At 32.7% G+C, this 26,737-nt stretch overlaps 2 protein-coding genes across 2 annotated transcripts; one reads left to right on the forward strand and one right to left on the reverse strand.

Annotated features, from left to right (window-relative positions):
- Positions 1-11,080: 11,080 nt before the first annotated feature.
- On the reverse strand, positions 11,081-12,371 carry LOC123892944. The gene has a single exon (XM_045942843.1). The coding sequence runs from the start codon at positions 12,129-12,131 to the stop codon at positions 11,202-11,204; it is 930 nt and encodes a 309-aa protein (XP_045798799.1). The 5' UTR covers positions 12,132-12,371; the 3' UTR covers positions 11,081-11,201.
- Positions 12,372-20,192: 7,821 nt separating this feature from the next.
- On the forward strand, positions 20,193-26,481 carry LOC123892946 (DEAD-box ATP-dependent RNA helicase 57). Its single transcript, XM_045942845.1, has 12 exons — positions 20,193-20,393; positions 21,754-21,871; positions 21,969-22,090; positions 22,196-22,287; positions 22,490-22,586; positions 22,733-22,813; positions 22,896-23,128; positions 24,229-24,423; positions 24,532-24,622; positions 25,055-25,177; positions 25,535-25,685; positions 25,876-26,481. The coding sequence occupies exons 1-12, from the start codon at positions 20,313-20,315 to the stop codon at positions 26,103-26,105; spliced, it is 1,614 nt and encodes a 537-aa protein (XP_045798801.1). The 5' UTR covers positions 20,193-20,312; the 3' UTR covers positions 26,106-26,481.
- The last annotated feature ends 256 nt before the right edge of the window (positions 26,482-26,737 follow it).

Here is a 26,737-nt window from a genome sequence, read left to right on the forward strand (position 1 = left end):
ACATGTTCACGACATTTGACCTAATAATTTTGGTATCTTTATTAGTTGAGGTAGAATTTGTAGAGCAATCAACGTGTGGATTTTACAATTACCATGGCTGGGTTATGGGATTATGTTTAAGGGCTGAAATTAGCTTTAATGCCGGGGTTAGCATTCTATTGATATTGAGTTTGATTCGAAGGTGGCCGTTGATTTGTTGGTTGATGATGGTTGCAACACATAACATCTTTGCTTTTTGTCGATTAATCAATAACACATAACATATTTGCTTTTTGTCGATTAATCAATCAAATTATGTATACTTTACATCAGTTGGATTGGATCCACATTTCTTGAAGCATGTTTTTTCATGAAGCCAAATCAACCCACCACAACATTTCTCCTCTACCCCATAACACGCAAAAAAATTCGAAAAATACGTTTCGAAGTGTTTTTCTAGTGTAAAATTTACACTTTAAAAAATTCGGAAAACGTTTTCTGAATTTTTTGAGAGATAGGGGAGAAATATTGTGGTGGGTTGAAAACTTTTCTTAGTTATTTGGTTTCACGTCCAAATTTGATTTCTTACATCTTAATTCCCTTTTAATCGTGGTTTGTTGAAGCTAAATATTTAAGCTTCTCTCTAAACGTGCGACTGCATCCAAATCACCGCTAAACCAAACACATGTTAAATTGTTTTGAGAAGATTGGCGCTTGGTATATGATCTTCCTGATCAGAAGTGCGACCGCGCCGGCGTTGATGTTGGTGAAGCCCCTGTTGAAACGGGGGGGGGGGGGGGGGTTGTGTACCTGCAGGCACTCCGACGCTCAAGTCAGTGAGGTGAAGTGAAGGTTTTCTGTGCTAAAATAATGCGTACCTTACAAATGACAAGGAGTTGCGTATATATAGCCCCCAGCGCTGGGCCAGGACCCTTGATGGCATTAATGGTCATCAAGTGGCTGCCGAAAAACGGCTTGGAAGCCTTGATGTGCAGTAAATGATCATCATTCCGGTTTACGACCGTTATGATACGTGAGAGTATCAGACTGTTGGTGAATCGAGCAAGGCTCGCGAGCTCCTCGTGATAGGCTAGCTCGGGACATTATTGTTCGACATACTCCGGTGCTCGAGCATCTATGCCCGGCCTAGAACAGTATACATAGTTAAGTTGACAAAATTATACCCTAGTACTAGTAGCTTTGTACTCAATGTTTGGTTATATCAAACAATGTTTCAAATTTCAAGTGTTAAGGCATTAGACGTATATTTTGATTCATTCATTTCTTTACTTATGTGTTTCAATTCTGGATTTCTGGTACTCTTTTGAGTTATATTTTTTTTTAATTAATCCTCGAATCTCGGAAGAAGCGGTTCTGACAATCTATAATTCGGTTACGAAATAAATAAAATTTGACCAAGAATTATTTGTAGGGAATATTCATATAACATTCAACTACATAATAACATTCAACTTTCCCGTGTGGTGCAATGCCTCAATCAATGGGGAAAAGTAAATGATGAACAAGGTTCAAAATAGCTTGGTGAGGTTCAAATCAGGGCCGGTTTTGGGCCTGGGCTTCCAGGCCTCCAGCCCAGGGCCACAAAAAAAAGGGGCCACAAAAAAAAAATGGTAATAGGTAGTAATATTGGGGGGGTGTAAATAGCAACAATAATGGCCCAGCAACATTTATGGCCCAACAAAACATAATTAGACAAAAAAAAATTCATAATTAGATAAAAAAAAAACAAAAATATAGTTCATAATTAGATAAAAAAAAAAACAAAAATATATTTCATAATTAGATAAAAAAAAAAAAAAACATAATTAGAAAAGTGGTATATTGCGTTTAAACCACTTTCTCTTTCACCCCTTCTTCACCCTTGATCAACTTCAGCGTCTTTCACCTCCTCATCTCCCTTCACCGAATCACCAATTTCGTCACCGCACCGTGAAACTAAAGGGGAATTTTTCGTCCTCCCTTCTCCTCTCTTTCTCGATCTCTCAATGACTTGTTGGAGAATATACAATATGAAGATTTGGTTGATGAATTTGCTTCAAAAAATGCTAGAAGGGGGGCTTTTTTTAAGTAGCTAAAATGTATTTTGATAATATTGATTACAATATGACTTTTTTTTATTAGTCACAACAATGAATGATTATTTTTTATGTTATTAAAATTGTTTACAATTTAGATATATTATATTTTTTATAAGGGGTCCATTTTTATTTTTTGCCCAGGACCTCTAAATACTCGGAGACGGCCCTGGTTCAAATATTCCGTTCTTGTCACAAACAAAAGGTTAAAATATTCCGTTCAGTGGTCCATCAAATGAACGAGACTTAATGACTAATGCAGTAAGCTTAATTACCATTGCGTGGATATAAATGGACCACCTATTATTATCAACTATGCTGTCACTTCATCTTATTATAAATGCAATTCCAAAGTGTCACATGCCATGCCATTAACAAACGGAAAATTCAAGACATTGATTTTACTTACATCAACTGGGGTAGGGAAAATGTATACAGAAGAAAATAATATTTAAGTTTGTGCCCAAAGTTCAGGCCAATCCTAGGTTCAAAATTCCTTTGCTGAATGTGATTTTCTATTTGTGCTAGGAATATTGAAATCACATTCAGCAATAAAAAGCAAGTGTACTTCATTTTAGCCTCTTTTCACAAGGCAGTATAAACTAAGTATTCCCTTATTTGGAATGAAGGTTTTAGAGGTAAGTAGTAGTATCCTGACATTTCAAAGTATTCTCAAGACTCAGGCCCTTATTGAACGACTGAGAATAAATGTCGTCAATTATTCATGCTTGACTACCTCGCAAATGGACGACGAGAATTCATGGTAGAGAATCATATATGTCAACTCTTCCAATACCTTGTTTGTAATGTCTACAAATTTTTATTAGCAAACTTAAATATAATAATACATTGATCTAAAACATTGTTTTACTTACTAATAAAAAATTCTACTAGTACTGCATAACATAATAACGTAATAAAATTACAGTCTAATTGGTGAGGTACAGCGTATAAGCTGCTGTTATTTTTTATCATGCTGTGCTTCTGAGCTTCTCAATGCATCACAAATATTTATTTTAATGTCAAAAGAAAGTAAAATATTGGCATCAAAATTGAATTAAAAGAAATAAACACAGGTATTAAAAAAATGAGAGGAGACAACCCCAGACAGAGTCATAAAGATATCTTGGATATATTAAGTTATTAACTTTGCACTTTGTACTCCAGTAAGACAGTTGGTCAGAGCATCCAAGGATAGATGATAGATAGATCATGGAAGAGTTTTGCTTGGTAACGAAGTATTTGGACACAAATAAAAAATATATATTGTTTAATTATTTTAAAAAATATATTATTTTTTGTTTTTTTACCTTTTACACATACAAGTGTTTAAATTATTTGCACAAATATTTGTATTAGACACAGTCCCTTAACAATGGCGGAGTTAGAAAAATTATAGAATCTGAACAAAATTTCACATGTGACATAATATATAAATAGTCCTACAAAAAATCTCAATTTTCTCCTAAACTAATAGTTAAAAATACCAAAAAAATTTACCAGAGCTCGGGGAACTGCCCAAACTTGTTGGGCCTCGGCTCCACCCGACCCTGAATATAACTTATTTGTTCACACACATGAAATTTATATCATTACGTATTTTTAAAAATTGTATTATATTATTTTTTTTTTTTTTTTTCTATTTACTTCTTTTTATGTGAGTGTTTAAATTTTGTACCCAAATGTTGGTCCCGTCCGTGTGTCTTAATGTAGATGGGAGCTTGCTGAGTTCGACAAATTCTGCAGGTTATGGCGGGTTGCTAAGAGACAATCATGGTGATTTTATTTGGGGTTATTATGGAGCTGCAACAGTAGAAAATATTTTATGTGCTGAAATCATGGTTATATGGCAAGGATTAAAGTTGTGTTGGGAGAATGGTTACCGTAAAGTTCTTTGTTGCTCGCAGTTAATTTAATCAGGCAAGGGGTCACAGCGCATCACTGTTTTGCTAATGAGATTCATAGTATTCGGAGGATGCTAGAAAATGACTGGGAGGTGGTTATTACTCACACACTACGTGAGGGAAATGCTTGTGCGGATGTTTTGGCAAAAATGGATGCTATCTGGAACTCGCCTTTGGTGAAGATCTCTACTCCATCTAGTGATCTGTGTTGAGACCTCTTTTGAAGGATGCTTGGGGTGTAGAGTTTATTAGGGAATAATCTCATTGTTGTCTTGTTTTTTCTTTATTTTCTCTTATGTAACCAAAAAAAAAAAATTCTCTTTCTTTCTTTACACCTTTTTTTCCTTTCTCAAACCTCCTTTTACCCTTATTTTTCTTTCTCTTTTCTTTTTCATTGAATTATTTATTGTTGTAGAGATTAATTCAAATGATCCTATCATATCTAGTTAGCTTGCTTGTAGAAGAAGTTTGTTAGTTAGTTAGTTTGAGTTTGTTTGCATGATTGTTAGTTAGTTACAAGTTGGTTAGTGTTTGTTAGTTAGTTTCAATTTTCTGTTTCCTGTTGAAGGGGTTATCTATATAAAGAGCCTCTTGTACCTATTTTTTCATATCAATAAAAAACTTACCTTTTCTCTAAAACTCTTCCATTCAATCCTCTCTCAAATCTCTCCAAATTATCCATTCAATTCATCATTCATATTCCAACAAATTGGTATCCAGAGCATAGGTTCTGATTCAGCTGGTTCTGATTCAACCATCCATAGTTGTTGATCATCAAGAGAGTAATGATGGCATCAACAAATCTGCCAACACAGCTACCAAAATTGAAGGATAATAATTGGGATAGATGGAATGTTCAAATGCAAGCAATATTTGGGTTTCAAGAAGTGCAAGAAGTGATCACTGAAGGTGTCACTGCACTTGTGGATAATCCAACAGAGGCTCAAAGAATTGCACACAGAAACATCAAGAAGAAAGATTGCAAGGCAACATACCTCATTCATCAGAGCATTGATGAGGTCAATTTTGACAAGATTGCAACATGCACATCTGCAAAAGAGGCCTGGGATACACTAGAAAGATGTCACAATGGTGGTGACAAAGTCAAGAAGGTGAAGTTGCAAGCTTTAAGAAGAAAGTATGAACACATGGAGATGGAAGAGGACGAAAAGATTGAAGATTTCTTCAATAGGTTGAGGACAATCACTAATCCAATGGCACAGAATGGTGAAAGAATAACTGATCAACAATTCTGTGAAAAGGTATTGAGATCTCTTCCTTCTAGGTTTGATTACATTGTCTGCACAATAGAAGAAACCAAAGATATCACAACTGTGACACCAGCAGAGTTATTAAGCACACTGCAAGCTAGAGAAATAAGATTCAGTGAAAGAAGTGCTAACACTGAGAAAGATTCAAATCAAGCACTGTATGCACATTCAAAGAGCAAGAATGGCAAGAAACAGTGGGGTAAGAACAAGAAAGATTCTCAAGTTGCAGGTTCTAATGGGAATGACAAAGCTGAATCCTCAAACAAAGGAGGAGGAGGTAATGTGAATCCTAACAAATTCAAGAAGAACTTGAAGTGCTACTGCTGTGGAAAGAAAGGACATTTTGCAGAAGAATGTTGGTTCAATAAGGAGAACAAAGGAAAGGGTAAAAAGAAATACAAAGAAGAAGCAAATGTTGTGCAAGAAGAAGATTCATCTGATGATGATGATGAAAGTGAAGTAAAAGTGATGATGGCCACATTGAGTGAAGATTCACATCAAGGTAATCACTGGTTTCTTGACACTGGTTGTTCAAATCACATGACAAGTCATAAAGAGTGGCTGATTGAGATAGATGCCACAAGAAAAAGCAAAGTGAGATTTGCAGATGATAGAACAATACAGGCAGAAGGAATTGGAAAACTAGTGATAGACAAAGATGATGGAAACAATGTGATCATGGAAGATGTACTGTATGTGCCAGGTATGAAGAGTAATCTACTTAGTCTTGGTCAATTAATTCAGAAAGGCTTTGAAGTTGAGATGAAGAACAAAGTCTTAGCACTATATGATGCAGAGCAAAATTTGATTCTGAAAACTCCATTGTCAAAGAATAGGACTTTTCAAATCAATCTCACTACTGCTAAGGTGATGTGTTTAAGTGCAACAGAGACACTAGATGAAAACTGGATCTGGCATGCTAGGTATGGTCATTTAAACTTCAAAAGTTTGAAAGATTTGGGCACAAATAAAATGGTGAATGGTCTACCAATCATCAAGATTCCTGAGAAAGTGTGTCAAGTGTGCATGATTGGAAAGCAAAGCAGAAAATCATTCAAGTCAGAGTTGCCTTCACGTGCAAGTAATCTGCTTGAAGTGATTCACTCAGATGTCTGTGGACCATTTGAAGTACCATCACTTGGAGGTAACAAGTACTTCATTTCATTTGTAGATGAATTCAGCAGAATGATGTGGATTTACTTGATTAAAGTCAAAAGTGAATCATTTGATGTGTTTAGAAAATTCAAGAAGAAAGTTGAGAAATACAGTGAAAAATCCATTAAGATTCTGAGAACTGATGGAGGAGGAGAGTACACATCAAATGAATTCAAACAATTTCTTGTTGAACAAGGAATTGAACATGAAATTACAGCTCCCTACACTCCTCAACACAATGGGTTGGCAGAAAGGAGAAACAGGACTGTGTTGAATATGGTTAGGAGCATGATTAGAGAAAAATCACTACCTAGTTATTTGTGGGGTGAGGCAGCAAGCACTGCTGTGTACATTCTCAACAAATGCCCAACTAAAAGGTTGACCAAATCAGTACCAGAAGAAATATGGAGTGGAAGAAAGCCAACAGTAAAGCATCTTAGAGTGTTTGGTGCTCTATGCTACAGTCACATTCCTGATCAAAGAAGAACAAAACTGCAAGACAAGAGCAAACAAGTGATACTGGTTGGTTATCATCCAACTGGAGCATATAGATTATATGATCCAGTGAAAGAAAAGATTGAAATTGGCAGAGATGTGGTAGTGTGTGAATCAGAGAATTGGGATTGGAAAGGTAAAAGTACTACTGTGATTAATCCATTGTTGAGTGACATAGATGATGATGCTGAAATCACCACTGCAAATAATGGAGCTAGCACAAGTTCACATGGCAATGCAGTGGTGATTTCAGCATCATCATCTATGTCACTCAACAATGGATTAATCACAGTAGTACTTTTACCTTTCCAATCCCAATTCTCTGATTCACACACTACCACATCTCTGCCAATTTCAATCTTTTCTTTCACTGGATCATATAATCTATATGCTCCAGTTGGATGATAAAATGGAAATGTTGTTAGTACTATACCAGCTGGTTCTAAGAGGACTAGAATTCCATCCACAAGACTACTAGATTGTGAAGTTTATGCTGATGATGCAATTGATGCAGAAGGTGACCTTGTACACTTTGCATTATTTGTTGACACTGAGCCAGTTAACATTGAAGATGCCATAGCAAGCAAAGTCTGGAAGCAAGCCATGACTGAAGAAATTGAAGCTATTGAGAGAAACAACACATGGTATCTGACTGATCTACCATCAAACAAACACCAGATAGCAGTGAAATGGGTGTTTAAAGTAAAACTCAACTCAGATGGATCAGTTGCAAAGCATAAAGCAAGGTTAGTGGCAAAAGGTTTTTTGCAGAAAGCTGGTCTAGATTATGATGAAGTTTATGCACCAGTTGCCAGAATTGAAACAATTAGACTAGTCATTGCAATTGCAAGTGCAAAGAAGTGGTCTTTGTCTCAAATGGATGTAAAGTCAGCTTTTCTCAATGGATCATTGGATGAAGAAGTTTATGTGTCACAACCTCCAGGATTCATCATGAAAGGTAAAGAAGGAATGGTGTATAAATTGAATAAAGCTCTATATGGCCTGAAGCAGACACCTAGAGCATGGAATAAAAGAATAGATGGATTTTTGACTCAAATTGGCTTCAGGAAAAGTGTAGTAGAATATGGTATATATGTGAGACACTACTCTGACCCCAATAATGTGTTAATCATCTGTCTATATGTTGATGATCTTTTAATCACTGGTAGTAATGCTAGTGATATTGCTGCATTCAAGAAATTGATGCACTCAGAGTTTGAAATGACAGACTTAGGCAAATTGAGCTATTTTCTAGGCTTACAATTTGAAGATACAACTAAAGGTATCTTATTGCATCAGCAGAAATACATGAAAGAGATTCTATTAAAGTTCAATATGTATGGATGCAACCCTGCAACTACTCCAATGGAAGTCAATTTGAAACTGGAATTGGATGACACTGGTGAAGAAGTGAATGCTACTCTTTATAAACAAATAGTTGGATCTCTGAGGTACCTATGCAATAGTAGACCTGACCTTTCTTTTGCAGTTGGAGTTGTGAGCAGATTTGTAGATACTCCAAAACAGTCTCACCTAACTGCAGTAAAGAGGATCATGAGATATGTGCAAGGTACAATGAACTATGGCATTTTATTTCCTAGGTGTGTCAACAATGCAGTAGACAAATTAGAAGGATTCTCAGACTCTGATTGGTGTGGTGATCGTGTTGATAGAAGAAGCACAACAGGCTACATTTTCAAATACCTAAATGCTCCAATCTCATGGTGTTCAAGGAAGCAACCAGTCATTGCACTCTCATCCTGTGAAGCTGAATACATAGCTTGTGCCTTTGCTGCTTGTCAAGGCCTATGGTTAGAATCTCTACTCAAAGATATTGGAATTGACTTAACTGAACCTATACAGCTACTTGTTGATAATCAATCAGCAATCAATCTTGCAAGAAATCCTATTTCTCATGGCAGAAGCAAGCATATAGAAACAAGGTTTCATTTCATAAGGTTTCAAGTTGCTGCTAAGAAGATTGTATTGTCTCATTGCTCTACTGAGATACAAGAAGCTGACATCTTAACCAAAAGCTTGAAGCATGACAGGTTCATTGGATTGAGAAACAAAATTGGAGTTGTGTCTTTGGAACATTTGATTTAAGGTGGCATGTTGTAGAGATTAATTCAAATGATCCTATCATATCTAGTTAGCTTGCTTGTAGAAGAAGTTTGTTAGTTAGTTAGTTTGAGTTTGTTTGCATGATTGTTAGTTAGTTACAAGTTGGTTAGTGTTTGTTAGTTAGTTTCAATTTTCTGTTTCCTGTTGAAGGGGTTATCTATATAAAGAGCCTCTTGTACCTATTTTTTCATATCAATAAAAAACTTACCTTTTCTCTAAAACTCTTCCATTCAATCCTCTCTCAAATCTCTCCAAATTATCCATTCAATTCATCATTCATATTCCAACATTTATCACATCTCCTTTCCTTTTCCCCCTATATATCAGAAGTTAGAGAATCATTTATTCTATAAAAAAACAAAGTTCCCAAATCTTATTCCAAACAGTGTTCCTGCATTTACTTATCTCTTCGTTAAATTATATTTGGATTTTAGCATAAATTGAGTAAGAAATAAAAGTGATACTGTCCTATTAATATAATCAAAACAAATGAAATTATTAAAAATAATTAAACAAACAAAAAACCAGCACGTGAAAGCAAATTGCAGCAGAACTCAATGAAGTTAAGGTTATTAACTACAGGCTACAGCTGCCAATTCCCACAATCCCATCCAACACCAAGAGATTCCATTACCTGTATATTCTCAAACCAATTCTTGTTGCACCGAGGGTGCAAAGAGGTGTCTGGTGACTTTGTAGGGTTATTGGTTAGGGTAGAGCATCGTGAAGATTTGGTGCCTAAAATGATTCATTCGAGAAAAACCAAGTGTAAATTTTTAATCCATTATCGATCATTTTAAATTTTGATTTTGTCGGGTGTCAATTTATATGGATTACAGGTTGGTCGGTTCGGTTTATTCGAGTTAACACATCTATAAAAAAAAAAAGACACGTGTATTATAGAATTGACTGTGTATACTTTGTTATAGTTTGACGGTATATACTTGCATAACTTTCATTCGCAACACATAGTTATATAGTTAAGGGATACAAAACTAAATTGGTTTGTAAAATCAATTTTAACTAAAAATGAATTGAATATAACTAAATTGGGTTGTAAAATCAATTTTAACAAAAAATGAATTGTATATGGACTAAAATATAGTCTAAATATATTAGTTATGCAATTGATCTAAAAAGTTGAAATTTACTTATAAAATGTTACGTAAAGAGTATCTTGTAAAAAAGCGTGAACCGAGAAATCCGTCAAAATCAATTCTACATCTCTAAAATCAATTCAATTTTCTTTTTCTCCAAAAATGAAACCAACATAAGTAAGAGACAATAAACTTATAAAAATATTTATTGTCAAATAAAGAAACTAAAAAAATATTTAATAAATTCGATAAAAACTATGTTATTTGTGTATCCTAAAGATGGGTCCCTTTGATTCCTAAAAAGAGATTCTAACGGAGTTTATTTTTCGTAAGCAAAATCAGTGATTTGTTTTTTATAAATAAATAAATAAATAAACAGGGGAATTATTTGTTTATTTTAATTTAATATATAAATGCAAGGTAAATTCTAATATGGACTACTTCATCAAGTGGTCCATAGTGGACCAGTCATGAATAACATTATAGCGAATACGAATTTTACAAAATCCACCGTTAAATTGAAAGTTTATATCGTATAGATCATCCATAGAAAAATTTAGAAAAATTGAAAATCATTTTATATGTTATTGAAACACATCAAAATTAACGGTTTATTAAATAACGTAAATCTTGATGGGTCTCAATAACATATCAAATAATTTTCAAAAAAATTTAAAAAGTTTATGATGATCTATACGATATAAATTTTCAATCCAACAGTGAATTTCGTAAAATTAATATTCGGTAGATCACTTATCCACGATGGACCACATGTGAAGGTGGTCCACCGTAGCATTAGCCATAAATGTAAAGATGTGGGTGGGTATTGTCTACTACTCTTTTAAACGTACGACACATACATTACGTTACCAGATGTCACACAGATTACTGAATGAATGAAATAAATGAAATCGTACAGCTTCAGCTTTTCAGGTGTATAAAGCAAGCAATTATATCAACTTATCAACACAAAGCATAAAAAACAGAGGATCATTATATTCAACTGATTTTGTAGTAATAATAATAATGAAGAAGAAAAAAAATTAATCAGATAAAGTAATATAATAATTAATTAATTAATTAATCAGAAATTATGTGGAGAGGAGAAGAAGTAACAGCAAAACCCAACCTTGTCTTTTTCCACAAATTAATATTTACCTCAGGGGCAATTCTGTAATCTACTCTCGCCGGTTCCGATTTACACCTAGTCAGTACAACAGGACGCGCCACCGCCACCGCACATTCTTCATCTTCTTCCTTTTTTACCCTTCTCTTCAACAACAACTCTTCAACATTTTCCAAATCTGAACCAATTCTTTCACCTACCGAATCCTCTTTATCAGAAATCGACTCTCTCTGCATCGATTGCGAACTCGATTTCTCATTATCATTATCATCATCATCAACCGAAGTAGACTCTGTTTCTTCACTTCTCAAAGGTGAACTCCAAAACCTACTCGCAAGAGAAGAAGATCTATACGGTGCAGATCTACACCTCGTTAATAGCAAAGCATTTTTCGGAGGAGAATTTGAACCAAAACCATTATCAACAGATTCAACACTAATAACACTCACTCTTTCTTCTTCTATGTTGAAATTATTGTTACACTCTGATGTAATAATATTAATAACTGAATCTTGTTTAGGTTTTGACGGTTTTTTTCTTCTAAAGAAATTCCATTTGGGCCAAACGGGCCGACAACGGCATGGGCTGGGCTTTTTAATCCACCAGCGGTTAGTTTTGGGGGTTTGTTTCTGTTTTGATTTTGATTTTGATTTTGATTTTGAGGAGCGTTTGGCTCTAACTTGACCCATGCAAGTGACTTTAGGAGAAGAAGGTTCTAGAGTTTCAATAGTGGTGGTATTTTTTTTACGAAGTACAAACATGGGACTTGACCTTGACCTTCTACTGCTTCTACTTCCTGCATTGGTTCTTAAGAATCTCATTAATGGTGGTGGAAATTTTTCTGTACGAGCTGGACTTGAAATGGTTTTCGATGTTAGCTTCATGTTTGTGTTTTTTGGACTTGAAATAGTATATGTTAATAATTATATGATGATGTTTGTTTGAGAGATTTGGGTTTGGTTTGGTTTGGTTTGATAGGGGTTGAGAGATGTTGAGTAAGAGATATGGTGTGGCTGGTTTCGGAAGCTTACTTGGTTTCTCTTCTGCAAAAAGCTTTTTCCTATTTTTGTTTTTTTGCTGTGGACATCTTCTATTTTATTTTCATCTTTGTATTGCACGGATGGGTGGGGAAATACGCTTTACTCTCAATTATTATATATTTTTCTTTATTGTAATAATGATTTTGTTTACGACTGAAAAAAAAATTTCATTTTTATTTTTATATATCGATAAAATGACAAGTTATTGAAAATTCAAATATTCAAAGTAAATCCGTCAAAAAAAACATCCTCCCTCCGTCCCAAAATCAGGGAGTCATTTTGATTATATGCATTATTCACATATCTTATTTTGACTCTATTTTTCTACTAATAAATAAAAACAAATATTAGCATATAAGATGTTGTTGGATTTATCTCGATGAGTATTTTCAAAATATCATATTTTTATAATTTTTACTATTATACAATTAAAAATATTAATCGTCAAAGTTATGCATTGACATGCGTGACGCAGTCAACTGGCTCACTCATTGTGGGACGGGGGAAGTATACAAAGTAAAGAGATCGAAACTCGAATTTCGATTATAGTGTTCGATTTAATAATTTTGACATTTTTCTCAACTGAACTATAAATTGTGGATATTGAAACAAGTTTTTTATTCCATACAAATTTGTTTTCACTATAGATCAATATGTGTCGTCATTTGATCAATTTATAACATCATATCTAATTTGATCTAGTCAAGACTTATTGATCTAATTCTGAAAATAATTTTGTGTATAGTAGTCTCATATGTGCATTATAGATTTAGTTTGTATACATTTACTTAGTATGGGTTCGAGCCGTGATTGTGTTTTTGAAGGGATGTAAATAGAAATACATTTGTATGTGTTTTAAGAGTCATAAGGAATCTTATATTTTAGATTGATGAATCATCAATTCACTTTAGCTTTTTCTCGTAAAAAAGTATATTTCTATTATTATTTTTATTATTTTGATTTTTTAGGGTGTGGGATGCAAGATTCTTGTTTTTGTTCTCGCACTCAAGTCGGTGTAGGAATGTGAAATGAGATATCTTGGGATAAGAATTGCATACGCAAGTCTTTCTTAAAAAGGAGTATATGTAAGTTCAATGCAAAACTTTTTTATTTTGGAAGCACAAATTCAACTTATTTCATTAATCAAATTGTTGTCAATACAAAGAGGAGTCGACTCGGAAATACAACAACTAGTCATATAATATGTCACCCTAGCTAAAAGTATGAGCGACTATACTCGCTTGATGTTTTACAAACTTTACTTCCTAGTTAGGAACTAATGATAACAAAGACTTAACATTCCAGATTAAAACACTAGATTCATAGGATCCTTGTCGACTAGATGAAATGACATCAATAAGAATTTATGATTCACTTTTAAAATAACTTGAGAGAAGCCTCTTTGTATAACTTCGCTAATAGCTTCCTTCATGGTCGAAACTTCTCCTTCAATTGTATTGAGCCTTCCATTGATGATGACATTAGGACCTGCCAATAGAAATCTACCTCGACTGTCGTGAATACACACACCACCTCGAACCTGTTGCATCTACATTTAGATCATTCATAGAAAAATTTAAAATCGTTTGATATGTTATTGATATCCATCATGATTAACGGTTTATTAAATATCGTAATTTTGATGAGTCTCAATAACATATAAAATGATTTTTAATTTTTCTAATTTTTTTTTATGAATGATCTATATGATATAAATTTTCAATCTAACGATAAAATTTTTAAAATTCGTATTCAGTAGATCACTTGTCCACGGTGAACCACTTAACATTACCTTCAAATATGGGTCATGCATATTAGCAAGCGTGACTTGTCCGTGAAATTTTTTTTTTCTACCCCAACAATTGTCAATCTACCCCAACATTAATTTTGAATGGACGAATTTACCCTCATATATAAACAAAACCCTGAAGAAAAAAATTTGGTTACCGGAACACTTTGGAAAAAAGTGTTCTGATATGTAAATTTTGTTACCTGAACACTTTGAAAAAAAGTGTGTAGGTATGTAAAATTTTTTCAAATTTATTTTGTTACCTACACACTTTGGAAAAAAGTGTTCAGGTATGTAAAATTTTTTTAATTTTTTTTTGTTACCTAAACACTTTGAAAAAAAGTGTGTAGGTATGTAAAATTTTTCCAAATTTATTTTGTTACCTACACACTTTGAAAAAAAGTGTTTAGGTATGTAAAAGTTTTCTAATTTTTTTTTGTTAACTGAACACTTTGAAAAAAGTGTGTAGGTATGTAAAATCTTTCCAAATTTATTTTGTTACCTACACACTTTTTTTCAAAGTGTTCAGGTAACAAAAAAAAATAGAAAATTTTTACATACCTGAACATTTTTTTCCAAAGTGTGTAGATAACAAAATAAATTTGGAAAATTTTTACATACCTACACTTTTTTTTTCAAAGTGTTCAGGTAAAAAAAATTAGAAATATTTTATATACTAAAGTGTTCCGGTAACCAAAAAAAAATTTACATATCAGAACACTTTTTTCCAAAGTGTGTTCCGGTAACCAAATTTTTTTCTTCAGGGTTTTAATTTATATATGAGGGTAAATTCGTCCATTCAAAATTAATGTTGGGGGTAGATTGACAATTGTTGGGGTAGATTTTTTTTTTCCTTGTCCGTTTACAACAACTACTAATTTACATTTTAAATTTTTACCTATTTGTATTTCCTCGGTAAAAATATAAAAATTGTACTTATTATTAAAATAGATTAACTATTATGTACCGATAGTGTAAAACTTTTTTATACATGCATATAATAAAATTATATTATAGTGTCACTTTTATAAGTTTGTTTTTTAAAAGAGAAAAAGAAATATGATCTGACAATATAAAATAATTTTATATTGTTAACCAATACCAATCATGTTTTTCGTCACGTCATTCTACTTCATCCCACTTTCTCAATATGACATGGCAAAATGATAATTATTTACATTAGATTGTCGTGTAAAACTATTTTACACCGTCGGTGCATCTCCATTAAACTCTTTTTAAAATATAGTTTTAAATTTTGTCAAAAAAAAATATATAGTTTTAAATGTTACATATCATGGCTGTAAAAAAAAATGTTTAGATATCATGATTTGATGTATATGCAAAATAATTTTTCGGTCTTTTTGTTTTTGGATTAGTCCATTCGAATTTCAAATTGATACTAGAGAAAATCAAATGAGTAATTTTTGTACAGTATATAAATCAAATCCTAATTAAAATACAAAATATGCAAAAGAAAAAATGAAATACGAAACAAAATATAGATTATATTTGTTACAGTAGGAAAAATTAATACATGAACCATGGTTGGATTTTGATCTCTCTCATGACAGTCTTGTCTCAGTGTTTTTACTGATCTTCTTCGTAACTATAACATGCCCTGCTGTTCCAGTACAAGAAGTCTACCAGTGGGGTTGGATGTAGTAAGTTGCACCATAACTGAGGTGTTACTTATTTAGAAGAGTTAGAGCATCCACAATGGAGCACTATATTTTTTAGTATTTAAATGGTCTCACATGGACACATCATCAATTTATTATTTTTTTAATAATAGTACCTAATAGGAAATTAACCCCTCCAATGGAGCATTTCTTAAAAAGTTCTAAAATTGATCCCATCAATAACTTCACATCATTACAATATATTTAATTATCTATTTTATAATATAAATTGATTGAATTAATGATAACATTACAAAATTAGTATGGTCTATTTTTTTTATAATTCGAAAAAATAATTAAAATTCGAAATTTAATTTAAAATAATATTGCCAAATTTTAAGAATTACATAATTAAAAAATAATTTAAAATAATTAATAAAATGGTAATTTTGAGAGGAGTAGAATCCTTCAATTTGGTTTTGATTTATATGATAGGATTATTTATTTTTTTTCCAACGGTAAAAAGAACAAACAATGACTACCAACGTCTATATATGGTTGACATTAAATTTTTATGCCAATTTAAAAGTTGTGATTTTTTTATTTTTTGAATATATTAAATAAAGTGGGTCCCATAAAAAGAACAGAGAGAGAGTTCTTATATTAGAATTGGTACCTATTAAGTACTAAAATGTGTTGTGCTCCAATGGTAGTACCTAATAAGTATCATGAGTACCTAATAGATACTACACAATTGGAGATGGTCTTAGGTGACTCAAATTTATGTTCATATTTAATTTTAGATAAAATATTTAAGTTAACTTCAGTTTTTCAACTTTAATGTGCAAATTTAAATTTATATTGTCACCAAGTTTTGGGTCAAGGCAACCAGACCTCCAGTGCAGGGCCTCCAAAATATTGGGTCTCAATTTTTTTTTGGCCCATCATTAATATAATTAGTTAAGTATAGTTCGTAACATAAAAATTACAACTAGTTCGACTCTCTTCCAGCCGCAATGGTATCGCGCGCGTGTTGTAAGACCTAGTCATATTTAATAAATGATGTTCTTTTAAAAAAAAATTTGCGTAAAAAAAGTTATATTTTTTATTAGGTATTATTTTTATTATTTGTCCTGGGCCTCCAAAATCTCGGAACTGGCCTTGATTGTCACGGCCTTATTACTTTACCTGCCAATTTTGCTTATATAGTTATATTATATGTAATTTTTTTAAAAATTTTGTTCAATTTTTTTTTTTTTTAAAATGAAACAAAAATTTGGTGAACACTCTCTTAGTTCACCAACACTGTGAGGAAAGAAACAGTAAAAAATATAAACCATGGCATTCTTTCTTGCCATGCTCTAGAGGTAAACAATGAAAAACCACTATATTGTTCCAAACAACTTAGTATCTTGCACAAAAAGCAGGAAAAACCACTATTTTTTTTTGTTAAGTATTAGGTGGTAAAAAAAAAAAGTTGATGTGGCAGCTGAGTCACTTAAGTGATTTGTCACATCAGCGTTAACTTGGTCAAAATTGACCTTTTGCAAAAGAGGGTAACCATAGGGGCCAAAATTACTATTTGAAACATAGGGAGCTAAAATCGCAACTTTGTAAAACTTATGAGCAAAAAATGCAATTTAGCCTAAATTTTACATTGAATCAAATCAATCAATTGAATTATCATACCTTAATAAGATTCGATTCTACATTATCTAGTAGTGTATTATCATACCTTATATATATATATATATAGACTAAGACAATATACACCAAAAGTAGGTCAACAAAAGTAAATGTATTTGGTCTAAATTTTTAACCAAATACATTACATTTCTTTGACTCATATTTGTTTATATTTTAGGACGGAGGAGTACATTAGTAATTCAATAAATTTTAAAAAGTAATTCAATAAAGTCGACACTTGCGGGGTGATTGTCTTCCAAAAATAGTGCTTCCAGAAGTTGCAAGCTATTTTCTTATCAAACACCAATGTCCAAGCTCAAACACCATATTCTACTATATACATGGGGGAGGATTGTCTCCCGTGGATATCTCACCGGAGAATATCTAGTGTTGATATTCACCCTTCTTTTTTTTGTCATCATTAAACAATTGTGAAAAAATAAAATGAAGGGTTTAGATTTAATGGGAGGAAATATCACTAGAGACAACCTCCTCCCTATATACATACATTGTTTTCGGCACATTGTTTGATACATTTTTCTTTTCCACTAACGAATTTTTTTTTGACAAGACACTAACGAAAAAATTTAAAAGCTATTTTTTCATAAACACCTCTTAACAAATTTATAAAAATACATAAAACTTATTTATTTTCATAAGCTATTTTGCATAAACTCAAAAATAAATTAATTCAAACAAACCTTTAGTCATGGTTCGATTCAATTGTCTCTTAAGATTAAAATAATTTAATTATTGAACATTCTTAAATCCTTTTGGACTGGGCGACGATCCAAGAAATGTTTTGTATAGGCCCAATAGCAAGCGGCCCATCACATCTAAGTCCAAAGAATTTAAATAGAGAAAAGGCGGGAAGAAACTGTTCTCTGTTTACAAGCAAGCAAGGAAGCGCTACTTCATCCTCCCATGATCATACTCACTATCAGGAAAATATCACCCTACTACTCCATGATCACGCATGAGGCAGGAAATAACCGCTCACTTTCCCATGATCCAACAAGGAGTGGGGTGGTGGAATGGAGAAGGTGGCCCACTACAATGTGAAGATGAAAGGCCTATAAATACCAGCTCTGAATGATTGTAAAAGGATATATATATATATATATATATATATATATATATATATATATATATATATATATATATATATATATATATATATATATATATATATATATATATATTTTCTTTTTGATCGTACTGGAAAACCATGTATTTTTCTACACAAAGAACTATGTACAACATCATTCTTCAATAATATAACCCCTCGAGTGTTCACCAGAACATACATCTTTACATACGAAAAATGTCATCATCCATGGGATGACAACGAATAGCCATTTAAATCAAATTTGAATTAGTATCAAGCTGTTAGGTTTGGTCTAATGATGGATGATTTAAATAATATGCTAGAGGTTATGAGTTCGATCTTTGATTTCATCGGTAAAAATAAAATAATACTTATGCTAAAGGCAATGAACGGCTTGCGAAAATTTAAACAACTGCTGCAATACGTCAAGACCTTATTACCACTATGCTCTTGTTACAACTTTGTGTACTATCCACCATACAGTGAGTAAACCAACCCTATGTTAAAGATTCGTTAACAACAATGTATCTATATTTTGCATGGCGATTTCCATTATTGACACGAGAACCTTACTTGCAGGTGTTTGATGAGTTTTGAAATCAACATTGACTCTCTTGAACTTTCATAATTAAGCTCACAAGAAAAAAAATTACAAATTATAAATAAAAATCTTAACAATATTTTCCTAACCTTATCCTTTTGGTAAGTACCTCGTAAAATCCAAATGCAATACTATAGAGATTTTGGAGTCTATATCCCTTGCCTTGCGGGAGGAGTAACCCCCTAACAAGAGAACGTAAAAGTAAGAAGCTTTTCAGACTGAGGTACCTTCTCTATTAGTACTATCATTTCTAACTAGCACTACTGCACTACCACTTGTGAACGTAGCTGAACTATCAAACAGCAATGGCCTCATGGCCCCCCAGACAATTGTTACCTAAAATTAGCTATATGTAGATGTGTCAAATTGTACTGTCTACACTAAATTGCAAAATCTTATCGGCATAAATTGCAAGAGATAAAAAAATTAACAACGTATTTAAGATCATATAAATATAAATATATATTATCTATAATTATTAATTTGACTCAAAGGCAAAGAAAAAAAACTAATTAGAAACACCGTATATAAATACATTGTCTTGACAACAAAATTATTGTCCAAATAACATTTTTCATTACAAAAATATGTCTAAGGAAGTTGATCCGGAGCTCCAACAGACAACTTATTTTGCAGCTCATTTCAACCTAAAATATATTAGGTTGGATATGATTGGAAATAGGCTAGGTCGAGTTAGATTTAGTCAAATATAAACTTGACCTATCAAAAAATTGAAGGTCCAAGACTAACCTATGGAAATAATTTTCACAATACAATAAAAACATTTTGAAAAACTACTACATTTTGGGCTTTAAGCCCTCTTTGTAATTAAAAAAAAAGAAAAACTACTACATTTTTATTAGCCAAAAACCTACTTTTTTGACACCATTTTTTTTTGAAAAAAATATTATAAATCGCTAATTTAATTTAAAGAATGTTCCTAATGCATTCCAATATTTTGTTTTCTTTTCAAAAACAGTATTTTTAATCTGAAAAGGAGGTGTAGAAAAGAATTTAAATGAATGTTAAAAGCAAGTCCAGTTGTTAGTAGGTTTAAGGCCCAAAGCCCAATAAACCTGGGTTGTTGTCACTCCAACAAATTATTTTGCTCACTGTCAAACAGAGAAAAGAGAACTGAGAAGCGAGCGTGCGAGGGAAAGCGTTCGTGTCCGCCGCAACAGGTTAAAGAACGGTGGCACCGGCAACCGTAACTGTATTCACCATGGCTAATGACTCGTCGTTTTTGTTCGCCGGCATTCGTTTCGATAGAAAGAAATTCGGCACCGATATTGCTAGGTTTCAGGTATCATTTCAATATCTCTTTGTCATCTTATTTACCTATTTACAAATTCCTAATGGTACGAAACGCACGAATAATGTGTTTACGGAATATTATTAATGGATGTTTAAGCAATGAAGTTCTGTTTTGTGCATATGATTATATTAATTAATCGCTTCCTAATGCAATGCTTGATATTCGATTTATTTATTAAGTTCTGTGTAAGTGCTTATGTATAAGCTATAAGCTATTTCTACAACAAAAGATAAAATGAAGTCAAACTGTTCCAATAAACTATAAGCTGTTTTCACAAGTTATCTTGAAAAACTTGTGAATGTATGCTGAAAACAACTTATAGACATGTAATGCTTATGAAAGTAAGCTGTTTTCGTAAGCTCTTCTCAAACAGTCTCACTTGTGCTAATTCCTTTTATGTTTTTTCTTGAATGCTTTAGAGATTTTTTATTGAATTCAACTGATTTAAATTTACCCACATTATATTTTCTACTGCTATATAGTAATACCACACAAGGTCACATTTTTATAGTCGGTTCACAATGTAAACTATCTTGTCATGGGCCTCCCTTTTGTATTTTTTGTATTTGTGCTTTCAACTTGGTTAAGAGAAAATGCTGGTTACTTGCATAAACAAGACCCGAAAGCCGAAAAGTAATCCAAATATATCTAAAATCGACTTTCTTATGCTTTCCATAGTTCTTTATTCTCTTTAACCGATAACATTCCATGTTGTATGTTATTTCTCTTTCAACCATGAAAATTTGGAGCAGAGTTATCTTCTGTACCTTTGCCAATCATAGCAGCAAGATATTTTTTTTAATATAGAACTTAACAGCAGTTATTTCATACACCATTGATGTTGAGAAGGCATCCTTATGACACAGGAGTTTTCTGCAAAGACTGTATTTTTAAGAATTTTGGAAGTCTTTGAAGAGTCATCTGATTAGATAATGAAGTTTACGATTCACAAAATTGAAAATACTGCACACTGTATTCTTGAAATAACGTCCAATAGAGCAGATAACCAGATACCAGGGTTAACAAAATGAAAACACACATTAACAAAGAAATAAAATGAAGCATGAAATGGAAAACAATATTTTCTGCATGGTTTGAAAGATATCGATCCCCAAAGAGACAGATTTCTGTTTTGGAGGGTTTCACATATTTTTTTAATCTTAATCAAACAAATAAGTTATGCACATGAGAGAGATGGTTCCACATTTGTTTGTGTGTTTTGAGAGAGATGGTTCTACATGTGTTCGTGTGTTTTATGTTCCATGACTTGGTAATATGTAGCAACTCTCTTATCTAATTCATTTTTTAATCATTGTGAAACACTGATCATTATTATTTTTTGAAAAAGAAAAAAGATACCGACAACAGTTTGGTGAAGATTCAGAGTGTGATAGAAGATGAAGAAAACAAGGAAACAATAGAAGCTGTTTCTGCTAAGAAGAGAAAGCGCAAGAAAACCTCTTCAGGTAATCCCATTCTAATATCTTTCCATTCTATGTGATCATCACTTGTATTAATCGTTCTTTATCTCACATTTGCTTCGTTTCTATGAGTGGATAAAAGAAGCGGTTGACGGATTCAGTGTGTTCCGAAGTTCCACATCCAAGTCAAACAAAGAAGTCAAAGTCGATGACAACGAGGATGAGTCCATTCGGCTGAAGAAAGAACAAAATAAGCAACTTGAGGTTTAGGTCCTTTATGTTTTGTGCAATATATAGTTATAGAACTCTGTATTCTTAAGTTTGTGCACTAATTTTCCCACCATTCACTTTCATTTGTTATCTTTCTAGCGTGATGCAATCTTCAGAAAGAATCATAACATTCATGTCTCCGGTTACAATGTGTCTTCCCCACTTCAAAGCTTTGACGAGTTGAATACAAGGTTATGTTTTCTGATGATATTATTATTATTATTATTATTATTATTATTATTATTATTATTATTATTATTATTATTATTATTATTATATTATTATTATTATCATTATTATTATTATTATTATTATTATTATTATTATTATTATTATATATTTAAATGAACATGGTATTGACGGTTCAGAATCTAAAGTAATTGTTTATTACAGATATAAATGTCCGTCCTATTTATTACGGAATCTGGCAGAACTTGGATTCAGAGAACCAACACCAATCCAACGACAGGCTATTCCAGTACTCTTACAGGTATGAATTGCATTGGACATTATGTTCTTCAGAATATTGTTGCTGTAGTTTGATCTTGGTTTTGATTCATGCAAACTTGATATTGTGTGCAATATATTATCACAATATTATTTTTACTGATATTTTCCTTCACTGGTATGGGATAGGATCGTGAATGTTTTGCCTGTGCCCCAACTGGCTCTGGAAAAACCCTTGCATTTGTGTGTCCCATGCTCATGAAGCTCAAGGTATTGGTTATATATTGTCCAGCTGTCGTTGTTGCTTCCGGTATCCTGTGTCATGGGCTCCAATAATCAATTTTGTTTACAGGCTCATGCAAAAGGCGGCGTTCGAGCTGTTATTATTTGTCACAGTCGTGAATTATCTGGTCAAACATATCGAGAGTGCAAAAAGCTTGCCAAAGGGGAAAAGTTCCGCATCAAGTTAATGACAAAAAGTCTTTTAAGAAATGCTGATTTTTCAAAATTTTCTTGTGACATACTTATATCCACGCCACTTCGATTACGCTTGGCTATCAAGAAGAAAAAGGTTGATCTCAGCAGGTGTGTAATAATCAAAATTTTAGTCTTATTGATTTAAACTTCAAATTCTTAAAAAACTAATCAAGTAATCATTAAATACCTATGGAGATGGTTATAGCTGCTCCCTCTTTGTCACTTATGCTGTAGTTTAAATATCACATACTGAGCTATACTTTTATCTGTCGGTATTAACCAATTGCATACTAAGTGTGAAATTATCTGTCTGTATTAGCTGCTATTTTTCATTCCTTTTGCTAAAATATGATAGTATTGGGGAAACTTTTCCTGTTATTCTTCATTCCTTGTGTTGATTCTTTGTGAGTTTATGTTTTACTTTTGATAAGAAGTGGTATTGTGTATCAATAAAATTCTTTGATTTTCTTATGGAATTCAACTTTAAAATATTTATGGTTATAATGAAGGATTAAAGGTAATAGTCGAAGATCAACAATCTATAGACCTGCTTTTCATATTTTTATTTATATGCAAATTAAAGTCATTGTAGCCGTTGCTTGTTTAAAGTTGAATCCACTCATACTAGTAGGCGCATTTGGATACTAGTAACTATATGCATTTACTTCATTGCCCTGTGGACTAAATGAAGTAGACGCAAATAACCTGTTGATCGTTCAGTTAACTCACAAACCATAGACCTAACCAGCAAAAACTAAATTTTAAAATATGGTCAGTGATTCTGTATCAAGTCTAAACACATTCCAAAACAGTGTTTATTGAGAAGCAAGCAATGTCTACTTCCATATGATCGAATAACCGGTTGGAGCCCATTTAACATTGAAACAAACAGACACTAGTTCAGGAGCACAAAATTATTTCTGAAAGATTATATCTTCATATAAGATGGGAGAACATAATATCTGTTGAATATTCGTCAAAAAAATTCAGCGTTTGTTTGCCTCTCAAATAGGTGCTATGTAATTTAATGATCAATTTGATTGTATGCAACAAATATGTTTCATGCACTTTAAAATTTTGCATGCTGCTTTTAGCTGTATTCTACATTGTGTCTGCAACGTCAGTAGTAGTAGACACTAGATATGCAACGTGATTTACCAAATAGTTGTGTTGATACTTTTTTCTTTCAACTCTTTTGGTTGCTGCAGAGTTGAGTATCTTGTCCTTGATGAGTCTGATAAGCTATTTGAGCCTGGGTTGTTCACGCAGATTGATTCTATTATCAAAGCATGCACAAATCCCTCAATAATACGCTCTCTGTTCAGTGCTACTTTACCTGATTTTGTTGAAGATCGTGCTCGAGAACTGATGCATGATGCTGTTCGGGTAATTGTTGGCAGGAAGTAAGTTCAAAGCAAAATTTTATAGAATATTAGGCTCATGAGCATTACTTTAAGACTATTCTTCACGTTATTGTAAAAGATGACGTCTAATGCTTTTATGGGAATCAGGAATATGGCTTCTGAAACAATTAAGCAAAAGTTGGTTTTTACGGGAAGCGAAGAAGGAAAACTTATAGCAATTCGGCAAAGTTTTGCAGAGGTATGATACTCAATGAGTGCTTTAAGATTAAAGCCATTAAGTCAGTTTGTTTTTCTTCTGCTTCAATAGGTTGTTTGTCTCACAACTTGACCTTGGTCAGTGTAGGTCTTTTTGATAAGTAATTAGAAACCTCATTGCAATTTATCATCAATAAGCATGTCCTATTATTAATTTATATCTTGTTTGTTCTTGATTGTGCGCTGCATGCATATAATTTAACATTCACCTTATTCTAGTTTGGTGTTACATAATGTATTGTGAATGTAATATAACATGTAATGGCTTTGAACACTTGTTATTGCAACACTTGCCTTTGAAAGGGGAACATAATATTTCAGCACTCCTATTTACTCATTCCTAATGTTATTATTTTGTTGCTTGCATTTGTTGACCTTTTTTTTCTTCTTTCTTTTCACCTTCAATATCTTGAAGAGTTTAAATCCTCCAGTATTGATATTTGTCCAAAGCAAGGAGCGAGCCAAGGAGCTGTATGGGGAACTTGCATTCGACAATATTAGAGTTGATGTCATCCATTCGGATTTGTCTCAAGATGAGGTAGTTCTCAATCCCATTGAACAAAATAAGTTTCTTGTTGGAAATTATGAAGGAAATCTGAATCATTTTCCCTTCAGCCAAGAAACGCAAAATAAAAAAAAAGAAACTGGAGAAGTATATGCCCAAATCTGGTCCATAATATTTGTATGGTGAAGATATCAAATTATAATATTCCTTGTTTGTGCAAATGTTTTTGTACTTGACTATTCTGATCCTCATTACTAAACATGAATATTCAAACCTGTTTTAAACTTTTAATCTCTTATCAGTAGCAATAGCTTTTTCAACACAAAATCATATCTGTTAATTTAGCTTTAACTATGATGTACTCTTTCTAATCTCTTGAATTCTATACAGCGAGAAAATGCAGTTGACAACTTCAGAGCTGGTAAAACATGGGTTTTGATTGCCACTGATGTGGTTGCTCGGGGAATGGATTTCAAAGGCATTAACTGTGTGATCAATTATGACTTCCCAGATTCTGCATCGGCATATATCCACAGAATTGGTTAGTGCCATGGCATTAACATTATTTCAGATTTGAGAAAAAAATTAGAGGGGGGTTGTGATTCGTATTATTCATTCATGGTCATTGAACCTTTTTTTTTTTAATTAGTATATATATTCTTCAATACATTAATTTTCAAATATAATTTGATAATATTTTTTGCTAAATAAAAGTGTTGATTTTTCAACAGGTCGTTCTGGCAGAGCAGGGAGGAGTGGCGAAGCGATTACATTTTACACAGAGGAGGATATTCCATTCTTGCGGAATGTAGCTAATATAATGGCATCCTCAGGTTGTGAAGTTCCATCCTGGTTGACGGAGTTACAGAAAAAGAAGTGGAAGAAGCACCGGCCCAACAGAGATTCTATCTCAACCAAACCTGTAGTCGAAAAGGAAAACTCAACAAAACCTGATCTATAAAGCCTAAAACAGCAGAGAATTTCCCAGCTGTTTATTTATTCATAGATCATGCAAGTATGCAAAAATGTTAAAGTTTATAATTCCCCGACTCTAAAAAATGGTAATTTAACATGGTGAAAAAGGGAGAGTTGATAGAAACAATACACAAGCAATGTTGCCTAATGCCTACGTAAGATCAAACCATGATATAATCATATATAGTTTTTTCTTGTCAGTTGCCACCACCATTCCAGATATCCCAAGTGTTATCTCTTACTTGTATTAAATGGGAATTTTTGTGTCTCCCTTTGTAGCTAACATACAATTTTGTTGACCCTTAAATGTCTGATTTGATAAACTTCGAAACTCTTTCATTTATTGTATGTTTGGAACCACATTTACATTCTCTACTAAGATGATTTGTTGGTAAATTATGATGTTTAGTTTCTACTAAGATGAATTGATTTCACACCCTGTATGCACAAATCAAAGCCTGAATTCTTAGCTTCTGTGGTGACCAAACTCAAAATTCTCAATGTTTTCACAAATGCATTTATGATGGCGTTCTTTGCATTTTCGAGGTAATTGACCCAATGTGCATGTCTGGGAACTTCCGTACATTCGGACTATAGGTCAATTGCATTGGGATTCCA

This window comes from Trifolium pratense, linkage group LG6 (assembly GCF_020283565.1).
Source record: "Trifolium pratense cultivar HEN17-A07 linkage group LG6, ARS_RC_1.1, whole genome shotgun sequence".
NCBI classification, from domain to species: domain Eukaryota; kingdom Viridiplantae; phylum Streptophyta; class Magnoliopsida; order Fabales; family Fabaceae; genus Trifolium; species Trifolium pratense.